The 16979-nt window shown below is 62.2% G+C and overlaps 1 protein-coding gene across 5 annotated transcripts in view; it reads right to left on the bottom strand.

Moving 5' to 3' along the window:
- Nucleotides 1-160: 160 nt before the first annotated feature.
- Nucleotides 161-16979, bottom strand: part of Ptp4a3 (protein tyrosine phosphatase 4A3) — a 38991-nt gene continuing 22172 nt past the window's right edge. Inside the window, exons 1-6 of one of the 5 annotated variants that reach the window (XM_076836032.2) lie at nucleotides 15633-15721; nucleotides 10456-11357; nucleotides 4089-4181; nucleotides 2408-2538; nucleotides 1657-1731; nucleotides 161-638 (exon numbers count right to left, since the gene is read on the bottom strand). In XM_076836032.2, coding sequence (XP_076692147.1) covers nucleotides 521-638; nucleotides 1657-1731; nucleotides 2408-2538; nucleotides 4089-4181; nucleotides 10456-10560 — 522 coding nt within the window. In that variant the 5' untranslated portion in view covers nucleotides 10561-11357; nucleotides 15633-15721 and the 3' untranslated portion in view covers nucleotides 161-520. The other 4 variants (XM_076836033.2, XM_076836035.2, XM_076836031.2 and 1 more) reach the window with 4 other exon arrangements.

Genomic DNA, 16979 nt, shown 5'->3' with positions numbered 1-16979 from the left:
TCCTGAAGGCAGAGGACCAAGGCAGGGTGCAGGGCCCAGCATGACCACCAGGGGGCACCATGGGAGCACACGGCACACCCCACACACAGGGACAGTGGACTCCCCAGGCCCTGCAGCCACTGCCCCCTCCACCTGGCCCCATGCTCACTCCACACAAAGCCACGGCTCGCTCTTTATTGCCTTGGAGTGTCCAGAGCACCTGACCGCCCGGGATCCAATAACTTAAGTGCAGAGCACAGCTGAGGGCCCCCGTAGAGGCCTGGCCACTAGTTCAAAAATCCATCCACCCAACAAAAGGCAGGGCAGAGGGGACCTGAGGTGGGTGTGGGGGGTGCAGGCAGGAGTCCAGGGACGGGGCTGCCGAGCCTGTGAGTCGGCCTCCGCACAGAAGGCCTGGGGCGGGCAGGCAGGCAGAGCAAGGACACGGCCCATGGGCTCCTCGGACGCGGGCAGCTGAGGCACAGGAGGGGAAGGCGGGCAGAGGCTGCCAGGACAGGAGCCCCCGCCGCGGAGTCCTGAGCTACATGACGCAGCATTTGGTCTTGTGCGTGTGGGGGTCTTTGAAGCGCAGTCTCTGTTTGGGCCGGTATTTCTCCAAGTAGGTGAGCTGTTTGCTGTTGATGGCCCCCCGGCGCTTCCTGGGAGACAGGACAGAAGGTCATCGGGATGCTGGCCACCTGCCTGCACCCCAGGGATTCCAAGGCCATGGCAGGTGGGGTTGGGAGCTCCACGTGGCCAGCAGGGCACGGGCAAGGCAGGCTATGGCAAGGCTGGCCCTGGCCCTGGCAGCCAGCCGCGGGGGTACCAGCAGGCAGGACAACAGACGAGTGTGTGCCCACACGAGTGCTGGGCACGTGCCCACTGTGCATGGGTGTGCTGCATGGGGTGTGTGTGGCTGTGTGTGCAAGGGGCCTGTGTCCAGCCCTCACAGGCACTCGCGTGGTGACAGGGTGTGACAGGATGGTAGAAGCCACCTGGGAAGGGACAGCTGTGCTCTGACAGGCTGCAGAGGCAGCAGGAGGACACCTGCCCAAAGCGTGTACACCTCAAACACACGTGCCTGCGGCAGCCAAGAACAACATCAGTCCCTGCTGTCCCTGCGTGGCTGAGTGGGCAGATGGGAGCCCTCCCCAGGGAAGCCACAAGCAGCCTGGAAACCTCCAAGGAGGGGAGGGACGGGGCATGCCAAGGACAGCAGGACGGGAGCAGCTGGACTCAGGTTAGGGTGGCCAGGACCGTGGGCCTGGTCTCAGGCAACCCAGACACCAGTGTGTGCCGGTGTCCTGGGCAGGAGAGGACTGGGGGAGGCTTGGGCTGCTTCCACTGAGGCAGGGCCCACCCTGGGGTCCGCCCTGGGCAGTGAGGGGTACTGGGGCACAGGAGCCGTGTCTGCCAGGGCAGGAGGGGGGGCACTGGCAGCCACAGCTGTCCCTCCACTGTGGCAAGTAGGGAACAGGACAACAGGTCACTGCCGCAGGGCCAGCCCCCCACTGTCCAGAGCCAACAGGGGGACCCACTGTGGCCCTTGCCAACCCATGTGGCCTAGGAAATTCCATTAGCAAACCCAGGGAGGAGACCCCATCCCAGGCCAGCCCTCTCCCAGGGCAACCAGGATCCAAGCACGCGGCCATCACGTCCCCACAGCTGGCCACTCACTGCCGGATGAACTGGATGGCGTCCTCGTACTTCATCCCACTCTCAATGAGGGCCACCGCCACCAGAACCGGAGCCCTGCGGGCAGACGGCAGCGCTGAGGTCATCTGAGCCCTGAACCGACCTCCCTCACAGGCTGCCTTCTGGAGACGGAGGGCGGGGACCCGGGCCCGAGGGGGTCCCCTGAGCTCCTACAGAGGGCAAGACTGAGACCAGCTGAAAAGCCTGGGTCCAAAGCCCGCCCCCTCTGTCTACTGTGCCACCTCAGGTAGTTGAGACGAACTCTCTGTGCCTCAGGCAGGTGAAACGTATGGTGGGAGGGTTAAGCCAGGATGCGCCAGGAGACGCTCAGCTCAGAGCGGGCCTCGGCGAAAGCTGGTTCTCAACCCTCACTGTCTGGTCTGCCCTCTGCAAGCGGTAGACCCCCTGCCTGGGTGATTTCAATCCAATCCAGGCTATCACACCTCCTTAAGGAAGCACCCACCGCCCCAGCTCAGAGGAGACGTCTGTAACTGGGGGTGGGGGGGGATGGGGGCAGCTCTTTTCCCTGCACAGGTGCAGGGAGTTTCGACCAAGCAGGTGGGAGTCAGGTCAGACTTTGAGAAGCACTTCTTCCCTGCCAGACTGTTAGAGCAACTGGGGCATCTCCCCTCGGGGAAGGTCACATGGATGTGTCCCACATCAGAAAGTAAGAAGACTGCAAGATCTCAAGCCCAGGCTGGGACCCCAGTGCCCTGCCCCCCCCGCTGCTCACCGTCCCAGGCCGGCCACACAGTGCACGGCCACACAGCTGCCTGGGTCGTCCAGGAACTTGGCCTTCAGCAGGCTGAGCCAGTCCTCCACAACCTTGCCAGGCGGGGGCGCCCCGTCGTCGAAAGGCCAGTCCTGCAGACAAGGAGGCACCAGGTCGGACCAGAGGGGTGGCCAGGCGGCCCTGGGCCTAGGCTCCCCACCAAGGGGTGCGCGTGGGGACAGGTTCTGGGGCCTGCTGGGGAGGGACCCATGTGCACTGACCCCTCCCTCCAGGAAGCCACCCTGGGTCACCTGAAGACACCCTGCTGGGAGCCCCACAGTCCTGTGCCCCCACTGTGGTCCTGGGGTCACCATCCTGTCCACTGTGTGCTGTGGAACCCAAGAGGCTCAGAGTCACAGGCTAAGGAGTCCCATCCCTTGCAGTGACACTAATGTGCTGTCACATGCCTGCCGTCCCCAGCCCCCAGGGCACCACATGTGGGATGGAGGGGAGGCTGGTGAGGGAGGCAGATGGGGGAGGCTGGCGGCCTTCCGGCCACTCCCAGGGGTCAGCTCTGCTGTGAAGCTCAGTGTCGCTCTCCTGTCCCCTGTGCCCTGGGGAGGTGCAGCCAGTGTCCAGGAAGCTTCCAGCCCTAAGCACGCCACAGTGAGCACAGAGATGTGGACATTGTGGTGAGGCAGGTGCCCAGGCCAAGGCTGGCACCACCGGGTACCAGGGTAAATCTGCATGGGCTCCCTGGGGCTGCTGGAAAGCGACCCTGGGGGTCATCTCACCCTTCCCATGTCTAGGCAGGGCAGCTCCTGGAGGCATCCAGGGCAGTGCTGTCTTGGGTCTAACCCAAATCCCTCCTACTGGAGGGAGGGATGGCACCCTGTGCTAGAGGTGGTGCTAGAGCCTTGTGGGTGTCATGGCTGAACAAGGCAGCAGCGGGCTTCAGGCCACACCTGTCTGACCCCAAGTGCCACTCTTCACCACGCCGACTTCCAAAGGCAGTCCCTACACACAGTGACACCTGTCAACACCAGGGTCCTTGCAGGGGACCAGGGGTAGCTGGTACTGAGGACAGGAGGCTGGGGCTCTGGCACGGGGCAGCCCGCACCGAGCCCCATCCTGAGGTGGGGAGGCCCTGCTCCGGGGAGCTGCCATCTGCCCCGTGGCCCACCCCCAGGGACACGGCAGCCAGATCCTCCCCTCACTGGACCTCAGGGGCTTTAGAAGCCAAGGAAACAGCCCAAGCTCCTGCCACAGCCTCTGCAGGGGCCTCCCCAGGGCTCAGCACCGCAGCCGGAGGCGGAGGGGAGGCCCCTGGGAGGAGCAGGCGCAGAGGAGCCCAGCTGCCGGGTGCGGCTCAGGAACCTAGGCAGGGGCCCGCGGGGGATCAGGTCAGTCCCGGCAGGACGTCTGTGGCAGGAGCAACGACGTGACCCGGGACCCTCCTGCCTCCAGCTGTTTCCCCAGAGGAAGCCAGGCAGGGGTTATGACAGGTGGTGGCTGCTGGGACCCGCACCCTCCTTCTCAAGGTCACATGTCCCAAGACCCTGGCCTCCCTCCAGGTGCCCACATGCCTGTGGCTGAGGCACAAACACCGGGTAGCACCAGAGGCCACGTGCCAGCCTCCCCGAGGACACCACCCAGGCTCTGCCTCACGGTGGCCACACGCCCAGCGCCACGCAGTTCTCACCATCACAGTGATGCCATCCTTCTCCAGTGTGGCCTTGTCATAGGTCACCTCGCACACGCGCACCACAGTGGTGGCCCCGTACTTCTTCAGGTCCTGGCAAGGGGACAGGAGGAGATGGGCAGGGGCCATGGGGTCAGGACCCAGGACCCCTTGACCAGGGTTCCCAGGGCAGACTGTGCTCCCCAGGGGTCCCCTTGCAGGGCTGGGTCCCCTCAAGCTCCTGGATAGAGCCGTGTCCCCTCAGCAAGACAGGAGGTGAACAGGAGATGGACTCTGAGGCCCAGTGATTGGCAGGGGGCCTTGGCCCCCTGGGGAGGAGGCATTCCCACCTGCACTCACTGTGACCTGGGCTCAGCAGCTGTGCCAGGCCCCTGAACATGAGCTCCCCTCTCTGGAGCTCAGGATCCTGGCTCTCACCAGCAAGGCCTCACGTTCCAGGCAAACCTACTGGTTTCCCGTGGCAGAGGCGGGACCCCTGGCCCACTTCTGAACAGCCCTCCTGGCTTGGGCTGCACGGACAGGTCCAGTGCAGGGAGAAGCAAGCTTCGGCCGGCAGGGTGCCTCAGGGCAGGCAGGAAGGGAGCCAGTCCCTGCACAGCATGGGGAAGACCCACACAGCCAGCCCAAAGGTCACAGCAGCTCACAGCCAGACATGGGGTATTTATATCCGGGGACACATGAGAGGCCAGCACCAACCCCACCTGCTCCCAGTAGATATTTTAGGAGTGGTAAGGAATCACTGGGCTTTGCTGGTCATGAGATGTGGACACCAGACCCAACTATTCTGATAACACAAGGAGTAGAATAGGATGCGGCCTCAGAGGCCCTGGGCACACACCTTCAGTGGAGGAAGCCACTGCCCAGCTCACCCTGACCACACTCCAAACCACCATCCTGGCCACACACTGTGCCCTGACCAAATCACACACAGAGCTCTGCTTCTGGCTACACAGTGGGTCTTCAACCTGGTCACACACTGAGGCCTGGTTCGGCTCACATACTGAGCCCTTATCCTGCTCACGCATGAGCCCTACTCCTGCTCATATGCTCAGCCCTCATCCTGCTCACAAACTGAGCCCTCAGCAAGACAAGAGGGGTAGCACCAGACAAGAGAGAGGCCATGCGTCAGCCTCACCTGAAGACACTACCTAGGCCCTGCTCACACCCTGAGCCCTCATCCTGCTCACACACTGAGCCCTTATCCCGCTCACACCCTGAGCCCTCATCCTGCTCTCACACTGCACCCTTATCCTGCTCACACCCTGAGCCCTGATCCTGCTCACACCCTGAGCCCTCATCCTGCTCACACTCCGAGCCCTCATCCTGCTCTCACACTGCACCCTTATCCTGCTCTCACACTGAGCCCTCATCCTACTCACACTCCGAGCCCTCATCCTGCTCTCACACTGCACCCTGATCCTGCTCTCACACTGCACCCTGATCCTGCTCACACACTGAGCCCTCATCCTGCTCTCACACTGCACCCTTATCCTGCTCACACCCTGAGCCCTCATCCTGCTCACACCCTGAGCCCTCATCCTGCTCACAAGCCCTCATCCTGCTCACACCCTGAGCCCTCATCCTGCTCACACCCTGAGCCCTCATCCTGCTCTCACACTGCACCCTGATCCTGCTCTCACACTGCACCCTGATCCTGCTCACACTCCGAGCCCTCATCCTGCTCTCACACTGCACCCTTATCCTGCTCACACCCTGAGCCCTCATCCTGCTCACACCCTGAGCCCTGATCCTGCTCACACCCTGAGCCCTCATCCAGCTCACACCCTGAGCCCTCATCCTGCTCTCACACTGCACCCTTATCCTGCTCTCACCCTGAGCCCTCATCCTGCTCTCACACTGCACCCTTATCCTGCTCTCACCCTGAGCCCTCATCCTGCTCTCACACTGCGCCCTTATCCTGCTCTCACCCTGAGCCCTCATCCTGCTCTCACACTGCGCCCTGATCCTGCTCACACCCTGAGCCCTCATCCTGCTCACACCCTGAGCCCTGATCCTGCTCACACCCTGAGCCCTCATCCTGCTCTCACACTGCACCCTTATACTGCTCGCACCCTGAGCCCTCATCCTGCTCTCACACTGCACCCTTATCCTGCTCTCACCCTGAGCCCTCATCCTGCTCTCACACTGCACCCTTATCCTGCTCTCACCCTGAGCCCTCATCCTGCTCTCACACTGCACCCTGATCCTGCTCACACTCCGAGCCCTCATCCTGCTCTCACACTGCACCCTTATCGGGCTCACACCCTGAGCCCTCATCCTGCTCACACCCTGAGCCCTGATCCTGCTCACACCCTGAGCCCTCATCCTGCTCTCACACTGCACCCTGATCCTGCTCACACCCTGAGCCCTCATCCTGCTCACACCCTGAGCCCTCATCCTGCTCTCACCCTGAGCCCTCATCCTGCTCACACCCTGAGCCCTCATCCTGCTCACACACTGAGCCCTCATCCTGCTCTCACACTGCACCCTTATCCTGCTCACACCCTGAGCCCTCATCCTGCTCTCACACTGCACCCTCATCCTGCTCTCACACTGCGCCCTCATCCTGCTCTCACACTGCACCCTTATCCTGCTCACACCCTGAGCCCTCATCCTGCTCTCACACTGAGCCCTCATCCTGCTCACACACTGAGCCCTCATCCTGCTCTCACACTGAGCCCTCATCCTGCTCACACCCTGAGCCCTCATCCTGCTCTCACACTGCACCCTGATCCTGCTCACACCCTGAGCCCTCATCCTGCTCACACCCTGAGCCCTCATCCTGCTCTCACACTGCACCCTTATCCTGCTCTCACACTGCACCCTGATCCTGCTCACACCCTGAGCCCTCATCCTGCTCACACCCTGAGCCCTTATCCTGCTCTCACACTGAGCTCTCATCCTGCTCTCACACTGAGCCCTTATCCTGCTCACACCCTGAGCCCTCATCCTGCTCTCACACTGCACCCTTATCCTGCTCTCACACTGCACCCTGATCCTGCTCACACCCTGAGCCCTCATCCTGCTCTCACACTGCACCCTGATCCTGCTCACACCCCGAGCCCTCATCCTGCTCTCACACTGAGCCCTCATCCTGCTCACACCCTGAGCCCTCATCCTGCGCACACCCTGAGCCCTTATCCTGCTCACACTCTGAGCCCTCATCCTGCTCTCACACTGCACCCTGATCCTGCTCACACCCTGAGCCCTCATCCTGCTCTCACACTGAGCCCTCATCCTGCTCACACACTGAACCCTCATCCTGCTCTCACACTGCACCCTTATCCTGCTCACACCCCGAGCCCTCATCCAGCTCACACCCCGAGCCCTCATCCTGCTCACACCTTGAGCCCTCATCCTGCTCACACCCTGAGCCCTTATCCTGCTCACACCCTGAGCCCTTATCCTGCTCTCACACTGCACCCTGATCCTGCTCACACCCTGAGCCCTCATCCTGCTCACACCCTGAGCCCTCATTCTGCTCTCACACTGCACCCTGATCCTGCTCACACCCTGAGCCCTCATCCTGCTCTCACACTGCACCCTTATCCTGCTCACACCCCGAGCCCTCATCCAGCTCACACCCAGAGCCCTCATCCTGCTCACACACTGAGCCCTCATCATGCTCTCACACTGAGCCCTCATCCTGCTCTCACACTGAGCCCTCATCCTGCTCACACCCTGAGCCCTCATCCTGCTCTCACACTGAGCCCTCATCCTGCTCACACCCTGAGCCCTCATCCTGCTCACACCCTGAGCCCTCATCCTGCTCTCACACTGCACCCTGATCCTGCTCACACCCTGAGCCCTGATCCTGCTCACACCCTGAGCCCTGATCCTGCTCTCACACTGAGCCCTGATCCTGCTCACACCCTAAGCCCTTATCCTGCTCTCACACTGCACCCTGATCCTGCTCACACCCTGAGCCCTCATCCTGCTCACACTCTGAGCCCTCATCCTGCTCTCACACTGCACCCTGATCCTGCTCACACCCTGAGCCCTCATCCTGCTCTTACACTGCACCCTTATCCTGCTCACACCCCGAGCCCTCATCCTGCTCACACCCCGAGCCCTCATCCTGCTCACACACTGCACCCTCATCCTGCTCACACCCTGAGCCCTTATCCTGCTCTCACACTGCACCCTGATCCTGCTCACACACTGAGCCCTCATCCTGCTCTCACACTGCACCCTGATCCTGCTCACACACTGAGCCCTCATCCTGCTCACACCCTGAGCCCTCATCCTGCTCTCACACTGCACCCTGATCCTGCTCACACCCTGAGCCCTCATCCTGCTCACACCCTGAGCACTCATCCTGCTCTCACACTGCACCCTTATCCTACTCTCACACTGCACCCTGATCCTGCTCACACCCTGAGCCCTCATCCTGCTCACACCCTGAGCCCTCATCCTGCTCTCACACTGCACCCTGATCCTGCTCACACCCTGAGCCCTCATCCTGCTCTCACACTGCACCCTTATCCTGCTCACACCCTGAGCCCTCATCCTGCTCACACCCCGAGCCCTCATCCTGCTCACACACTGAACCCTCATCCTGCTCACACCCTGAGCCCTTATCCTGCTCTCACACTGCACCCTGATCTTGCTCACACACTGAGCCCTCATCCTGCTCACACCCTGAGCCCTCATCCTGCTCTCACACTGCACCCTGATCCTGCTCACACCCTGAGCCCTCATCCTGCTCACACCCTGAGCCCTCATCCTGCTCTCACACTGCACCCTGATCCTGCTCACACCCTGAGCCCTCATCCTGCTCTCACACTGCACCCTTATCCTGCTCACACCCCGAGCCCTCATCCTGCTCACACCCCGAGCCCTCATCCTGCTCACACCCCGAGCCCTCATCCTGCTCACACACTGAACCCTCATCCTGCTCACACCCTGAGCCCTTATCCTGCTCTCACACTGCACCCTGATCTTGCTCACACACTGAGCCCTCATCCTGCTCTCACACTGCACCCTGATCCTGCTCACACCCTGAGCCCTCATCCTGCTCACACCCTGAGCCCTCATCCTGCTCTCACACTGCACCCTGATCCTGCTCACACCCTGAGCCCTCATCCTGCTCTCACACTGCACCCTTATCCTGCTCACACCCCGAGCCCTCATCCTGCTCACACCCCGAGCCCTCATCCTGCTCACACACTGAACCCTCATCCTGCTCACACCCTGAGCCCTTATCCTGCTCTCACACTGCACCCTGATCTTGCTCACACCCTGAGCCCTCATCCTGCTCTCACACTGCACCCTGATCCTGCTCTCACACTGCACCCTGATCCTGCTCACACCCTGAGCCCTCATCCTGCTCACACCCTGAGCCCTGCTCACACCCTGAGCCCTCATCCTGCTCTCACACTGCACCCTGATCCTGCTCACACCCTGAGCCCTCATCCTGCTCACACCCTGAGCACTCATCCTGCTCTCACACTGCACCCTTATCCTGCTCTCACACTGCACCCTGATCCTGCTCACACCCTGAGCCCTCATCCTGCTCACACACTGAGCCCTCATCCTGCTCTCACACTGCACCCTGATCCTGCTCACACACTGAACCCTCATCCTGCTCACACCCTGAGCCCTCATCCTGCTCACACCCTGAGCCCTCATCCTGCTCACACCCTGAGCCCTCATCCTGCTCTCACACTGCGCCCTTATCCTGCTCACACCCTGAGCCCTCATCCTGCTCTCACACTGCACCCTTATCCTGCTCACACCCTGAGCCCTCATCCTGTTCACACCCTGAGCCCTCATCCTGCTCACACCCTGAGCCCTCATCCTGCTCTCACACTGCACCCTGATCCTGCTCACACCCTGAGCCCTCATCCTGCTCTCACACTGCACCCTTATCCTGCTCACACCCTGAGCCCTCATCCTGCTCACACCCCGAGCCCTCATCCTGCTCTCACACTGCACCCTGATCCTGCTCACACCCTGAGCCCTCATCCTGCTCACACCCTGAGCCCTCATCCTGCTCACACCCTGAGCCCTCATCCTGCTCACACCCTGAGCCCTCTTCCTGCTCTCACACTGCACCCTTACCCTGTTCACACACTGAGCCCTATCTCATCCTATTCACATACCAAGCCCTCGTCCTGTTCACACATTGAGCCTTCATCCTGGTCACATACTGTGTCCTTGACCTATTCACACACTGACCTGTTCACACCTTGAGCCCTCATCCTGATGACCAGGACACCCCTCCATTTCCCAGGTCCTGTAACAGGGTGACAGGGCTGAGTGCTGACAGCCGTAGTCCTTCCCACCAGCTCTGGCCTGTCCATACCTCTGAGCGTAGCTGGCCAAGCTGCTAGACACCCCCCACCATCTACTCAGGCCCACTCACCTCAATGAAGGTGCTGAGGGTGGCATTGGTGGGATTGTGCGTGATGAGGAAGCGCATGTTCCTGTAGCTCACCTCCACGGGGGCAGGTCGGTTCATACGCGCCATGCCTCCTCCCCAGGAGCAGGTAGAGGGCCGGGACACCCACCAGAGAAACCCCACCAGCCCCCAAAACAAGGTAGGATGAGATCCCTGTACTTATCTGAGAGAAAGAAAGGATTTCTTTAAAAAAAAAAAAACCCCACCCCGCACAAATATTGTGCAAATACTTGGGAGGGGGAGGAAGCTGCCCAGTACCTGGATAATTAAAAAAGAAAGCCTGACCCTTAAAAATAAAGAAGAGGAATAAAAACAGCCCCCCAAAGTAAAATAGGCAACTCCAAACTCCTGAGTCTCGGAGCTGGGTATTTATAAGTGGGCAAAAATACTGACCACCAAAAAACTCAACAAACTATGAAAACCCACAGTGAGTCTGGCTGTGGGCAGTGTCGGCGGGGGGCACTCTCTGCATCCGTGGGTGGTGAAGAGCCCCGCTCACTCAAAGGTGGCCCAAACTCCCTAGGACCAAAGGTCAATGAACTTGAACTGAACCAACTCCAGCAGCCCCAGGGGGGTGGTGGGGTGGCAGGCAGCAGCTGTGGCAGGTGCGGCCTCTGGTGTTCGAGGCCTTGGTCACACGTTACCCCATCGGGGCTCGGCGGATCCTGGAGGGGGGCAGGGGGCTCAGGCGGCAGCGAGGGCCCCAGGCCTGGCAGCAGGGGCCATGGGAAGGCAGGGGCAACGGTGAGGGCCAGAGCAGGGGCTCCTCAGCAGCAGGCCTGGTGGAGATGCTGGGCACGGCAGTACACAGGGCTGACCCCCGAGGGCCTCTCCATCAACCGCAGCTGGGCCTTGGCAGGCAACGTCTGGGGAGGAGAGAGAAGGAACTGAGAGGTCTCCTCGGCCTCAGTCTCCCTGTGTGAGGACATGAGAGAGGACAGCTGCTGCCAGGGCTGACCCAGGGCCCTGGGGTGACAGGACACCCACACCAGGACAGGGTGGAGAGGAACATGGGAAGGGAGGACAGCCCCCAGAGTATGCTGAACCCCCAAAAGCAGTTCATGGGTCCATCTGTAGCAACAGAGACCAGGCCCCCAGGCTGCAGGCTGGGCCGGCAGACCGGCCCACGCCAGAGCAGCCGTGTTCTCCTTTGGGGATTCCTGGCCCCTGATGTCGGAGCACAGATCATTCTGGAGTGGCCAACTGTGGGGACACAGTGGGTACTCGGGCACAGTGAGGACAGGCCATGAGCTGCCTCAGTCAGCAGCCTCTGTCAGGCCTCCTATGGTCTCCTGCCCCAGGGGGTCTCCACTCCATGGACCACAGACAGCCGGGGCAGCCAGGCACAGAGGTAAACAAGCCCACTCTGCTCCAGGCGCTCTGCAGACAGCAGGCCAAGGGCCAGTGCCAGGTCTTGCCACAGTGGTGACAGCCCAGGTGGCCACAATGGGTCACTGTGGGGAAGTGCACTGCTGGAGGACACAAGGCCAGCCACACCTGCCTCCCTCCCTCTCAGGGTATAAAAACTCCAGAGCACCTAGGCCAGGGGTCCCCAGGGGCACCTAGCCCCCTCCCCACCCACAGGCCTGTCAATGGCCTCAGCCTCAGCTTCCCACCTGCACAGTGGGCGTCCAGAGCCTCCACAGACCTCCACTGTGCCCTGTGCTCAGCAGACCTCGCCACATCACCCACCATGCTTGTCTGCCCACCGTCTCTGCCTCTGCCCAAGAAAGGGCCGGGCACAGTCCTCATCCACCTTAGCCTGCTTCTCACCTCTGCCCCCACCCAGCACCCCTTCTCCAGCCCACCCAGGGAGGCTGGGCTCCCGACCCTCAGGCTGAGTGCAGGAAGAGGCCAGCCTGGGGCCCTGGGCTTAGAAGTGCCACTCTGCCCCTGCTGTGGGCACAGCCTTACTGTCCGGAACTCTGGCTGTGCAGGAAGGGTGCAGACTCCTCACCCCCTCTGCCCGCCCAGGGGCGGAGGCCCCACGGCCCCAGGCTCAAGGCAGGTGCTTACACCCTGCCCTCACCAGGGCCTTGGGAAGGTCAAAACTGAGGGAGGGGCAACCCCAGAAGGGGGAGAGAGGAACCCATCCTGGTGGAGGCAGCCAGGCCCCTGCTTGCGCCCACTCAGCAAGCACCCACCCTGAGCCCCGGGAGAAGAGCGGCCACTGCGACTGCACACAAACACAGGCCCCTGGGACACGCCTGTGTGCCAGAGCCACACTCCTGTTGACAAGAGGAGAGGAAGAACAGGGCCCAAGGAGGCCACAGACTCCAGGGGCCCCTCCTGAGGGTTGACTGCAGTGCCCACGGGGCTGAGCACAGGGAGACCTGCGCCATGGCACACGGCCTGCTCCGTGGGCCAGCACCACAGCACAGGCGCTGGAGGGCGAGGTCTCTGGGCAGAAATGCCTGAGCCTCTCACCACTCCAGAGTTCAAGGTGTCACAGGCCTGCAGGGATGGGGGGGCTACACTGGACTGGGCCAAGGGTCAGGGTTCAGAGTCCAGGCCAGAATGGGGTCACAGATCCAGGTCCAGGCTGGACCAGTCTGGACTGGTTTCTTGCGACACACACCACTCAGCTCCACACACAGGGCAGGGAGGTGCAGTCCCCTGCCCGAGCAAACAGTTGGCTCAGACCTACCTGGGGGACACCCCCCAGTACATCCCTTTGGTGACATCTGAGGCAAGGCCTAAGGGGATCTGAAGTTGCGGGCTGCCAGAGCCCTGCACAGCCCCCAGCAGGGCTGACCCAAGGCCTGTGGCCCATGTGGGTAGCCACTGCCACCAGTGCCAGTAACTCCAGATCTGAATAGAGGCAGGACCCCCAGGACCAGCAGTGGGCATGCCACAGGCCGAGCCCCGGCTCCAGCTCTGTAAGGCACAGGCCCACCCATGCCCCAAGTTGCTGTGCGCCAGCCACCATCACAGCCTCTCTGCTGGCTGAGCCACCAGGCCCACCACGCCCACACCCAGGCCCATGAGCCCTGCGGAGCATGAAGGCCCTCCTTCCCTCTGGCCCTCCCTTCCTGGGACCCCAGCTCGGCCTCCTCTGGGCAGTACCCCTGAGCCCTCGGCTACTTCCAGAACCACTCTGTCCTTGTTTGCCAGATGAGGAAGGAGGCCAGAGAGAGATGGAAGGATACTCTCAGCCCTGGCTAGACCAGGCGTCCAGCTAAATGGGTTTCCTCAACCTCAAACCTAGGACGCAAAAGCTCTAAACCCCAGCACAGAGGAGACCGAGGTTCAGGAAGTGACCTCCTTCATTCAGGTAGAACGGCCTTAAGGAGTTTGAATCTATCAGGCTGCTGGGGGCCCGGGCATACGAGGACCCTGTATGATACTGAGGGTGGGAGGCCTGAGCCTGTGGAGCCCGGAGAAGTAAGGCCTCCTCCTGGACAAGGCAGATGGGGACTGGGTCTAGGCGCACGCCCAGGGGCTTTTCCCATCTGGCGCGCGCCCGACGTCACCGCGTCCTCCGGGAGGGGCTGGGGTCTTGGAGGGCCAGGGAGGGTCGGGAGGATCGGAGGGCCTGGGTCCCGCCGCCCGCCCCCTCCGCTCACCCGCACCCGCAGGCGAGCCGCCGCCTCCATGCGCAGGGCCTTGGTGCTGCGCCCAGACCCGCGCGGTGCCCTCCCGCGCGGCGCCGGCTCGGGCAGAGGCGGAGCAGCGGCTCGCTATTTATAGCGCCCAGCGTCACGTGGTGGGCGGTGACCGGCCAGCGACCCGGCTCCCGGCCTCTGCACACCTGCTGCCTAAAGATAGCCCCAGACCCGCCCACAGCTACTAACTAGGGGGCCAGCCGGCAGGGAGAGGAAGGCCAGGTGCGGGAAGGCAGCGCGCCAGGTCCTCTCTGAGACCTTGGGGGTTCCCGCGGCCCCACAGTCAGCAAGGACTCCTAGCGCAGAGAGGAGGGAGGGCTGCACAGGGTCCCTTTCTAGAAGGTCCAGAGGAGCTGCCAGGCGCACTGCGAGGACGGCCTCCCAACATGGAAAGCTGTACACCCAGAGACTCCTCCATGCACAGCACCCACCATGTGCCACACACTGCTGTCCCCTGTGGGCTGGCTACTCTCACACCAACATCATCCCCAGCTTATGGCTGAGAAAACAGGCAGATCCTAGGAGCGCCTCAGGGTCGCACCAGGTAGGAAGACAGCCAGGGAGCCGTCTCCAGCCCCACCCATCTCCAGGTTCTGTGCAGATGCCCTCCAAAGCCCTACCCTGGGTTCCCCACTTGCTCCCACCAACGCGTCCTGGCTTTGCCTCTCAAGAGCAAAGGAACTCAAGTGCTCCCGGGACTCTGGGCCCCAGAGGGGAGCCTAGCATTGTGGTCAACACCATGCCTGTCCTGGCCCCCAGAGGCCCTCAAATCACTGTGGAACAGGGCACGTGTAGCCCCCAGCACACAGGGTCCCCAGGGGCCTTGCCTTGCTGGGAACCCTGCTCCCAGTCTGGCTCCCAGACAGACAGCCTGGCCCCTGCAATCAGCAGTCAGCACAAGAGCGGGCTGGCCAGGGGCCAGCAGAGAACACAGTTCCTCCAGGCATTCCCCACAGCACACCCAGAGAACATCCCATCAGCCATGTCTGCCACTCTGGCCTCCTACCACCCCCACCTGGGTGAGCAGTCGGGGTGGGATGGCTCTATCCATGCTGGGTGGACCCACAGGACCCAGCCAGGTAGTCCTGCCCACCAGCTCAGGAGTCCCGGGTGAGTGCTCCTGGCAAGGGCTCCCCTCCTGAGTTCGCTGAGCACAGCTGGCAGGCCTTGGGCTCCGACTCCCACACCATGCCCTCAGCTCACCACTACCAGAGCACCTCCCAGGAGGCACAGGTGGGGACCGGTGAGCTCTGAGCACTCACTGCCCGCCATCTCCCACGTTGACCAGTCTATCTGCACACCTGCTGCCTAAAGATAGCCCCAGCCCCCGCCCACTCACTGTCCCCACCAGCAAGGTACCAACATTGGCCACACTGTATCAACCAAACAGCAGCACAGAGAAGCTGAGCAACTTGCCCAAGTAACCCAGCCAAGAGGCAGAAGGACTGTAGCTGGCCCCAGGCCTTGCTCCTCCTGGCCCCAGCCCTCTGGGAGAGAGCACACAGGGCACGCTGCCCGCCCCTTCCGTTTCCTCACAGGAGAGGGGTCTCTTAGTGAGAAGTCCAGTGAGTTCTGGGATGCCGGGACCAGGACAACGTCCACTGTGCCCCTACTGCTGCAAATAAGGCAGGCATGCTGTCCCCACCCTGGGCCCCGCCCCATGCCTGGGACCTCTGGGAGGCCTGGGGGGCACCTGCTCAGCTGGCCTAGCACCAAGTCCTTCGGAGAAGACTATTTATATCATGGCAGGAGCTGTTCCTGGAACCCTCCCAGAGCAAGCCCAAGTCTGCCCACTGCTGGGGGCTGAGGGGAGACTGGAGCAGGCCAGCCTCACCCACCCCCAGGAAGGCCCCCGGCTCCTGCACCCTGTAGCACAGGTGCCCTTCACCAACTAGGCACTCCGCCCCCTCTACCTCTGCACCATCCCCTCTCCCTTGGCCTCCTGCCTTTAGAGTGCGGTGTGTCCCAGTCCCAGGGGACAGCCTAGCGGGAGGAGGGACAGAGAGATCCTTAGCTCCACCCCTCCTCTCACCTCCTGCCCAGGCCCTGGCACCAAGAGGGCTCCCGCTTGCTTGTGGAGGGAAAAACGACTCAATGTTCTGGGCAGAGGTCCAATCTGGGAAACATTCAGAACCCATCACGGGATCTTAGCACCCGAGGTCTGAGGGTCTCAAAGGTCACCACCTGACCATCTTGCACCCGTCCTGGGATGGGGCACTCGCTGCGCATCGGCAGCCTTTAGGCAGCTGCCGAGCTCATCAGTGTGCTCTGGGCACTCCCAGGCACCAAGGCTGGCATGGGGCTGTGAGAAGCCCCTGCACAGAAGCCCAGCCGACAGGTGCACTGCTGGGCAGGTGGTCAGGGAAGAGCTGGCCAGCGGGCCAGACGGGCATGCTCCTGATGCCTGGAGTCACATCACCCAGGGGCCATCTGATTCCGTGTACACTCACCCTCTTGGGGCCTGTGGACTCCTCCATAGATGGAGACGCTGCCAGTGAGGAAAGCCACCTTCCAGGGTGGTGCCAGCTTGACCTGGTCTTGGGCTGGTCATGGGGTGCCTGGGCTGTGACCTGGAAACAGCTACAGGGAGCCAGCCTGGGTGTCCCCAGGGGGCAGGCACCTGTCTTCCCTGCCAAGGACCTTGAGACCTGCCAGCAGTAAGGACAGTCCCCAGAGCTCAGCCCCTGCCACGCAGACCACCTCGCACACATGGTTTCAACAGTGCTCAGTGGGGCACAGCATTGACTTGCCAACCAGGAGTATCCACTCCCCAAGGCCACCCTCGGTGTCACCAGCCACCAGTACTGTCTGGGCAGGCCCCTTCTCCACCAAAGACGGGAATGCAACTGACCCTTCAGTGGGGAGGCAGGCAGATACGCACCC

The sequence above is a fragment of the Callospermophilus lateralis genome, chromosome 16 (assembly GCF_048772815.1).
Source record: "Callospermophilus lateralis isolate mCalLat2 chromosome 16, mCalLat2.hap1, whole genome shotgun sequence".
In the NCBI taxonomy this organism is placed as follows: domain Eukaryota; kingdom Metazoa; phylum Chordata; class Mammalia; order Rodentia; family Sciuridae; genus Callospermophilus; species Callospermophilus lateralis.
This window is presented reverse-complemented; position numbering and strand designations above follow the sequence as displayed.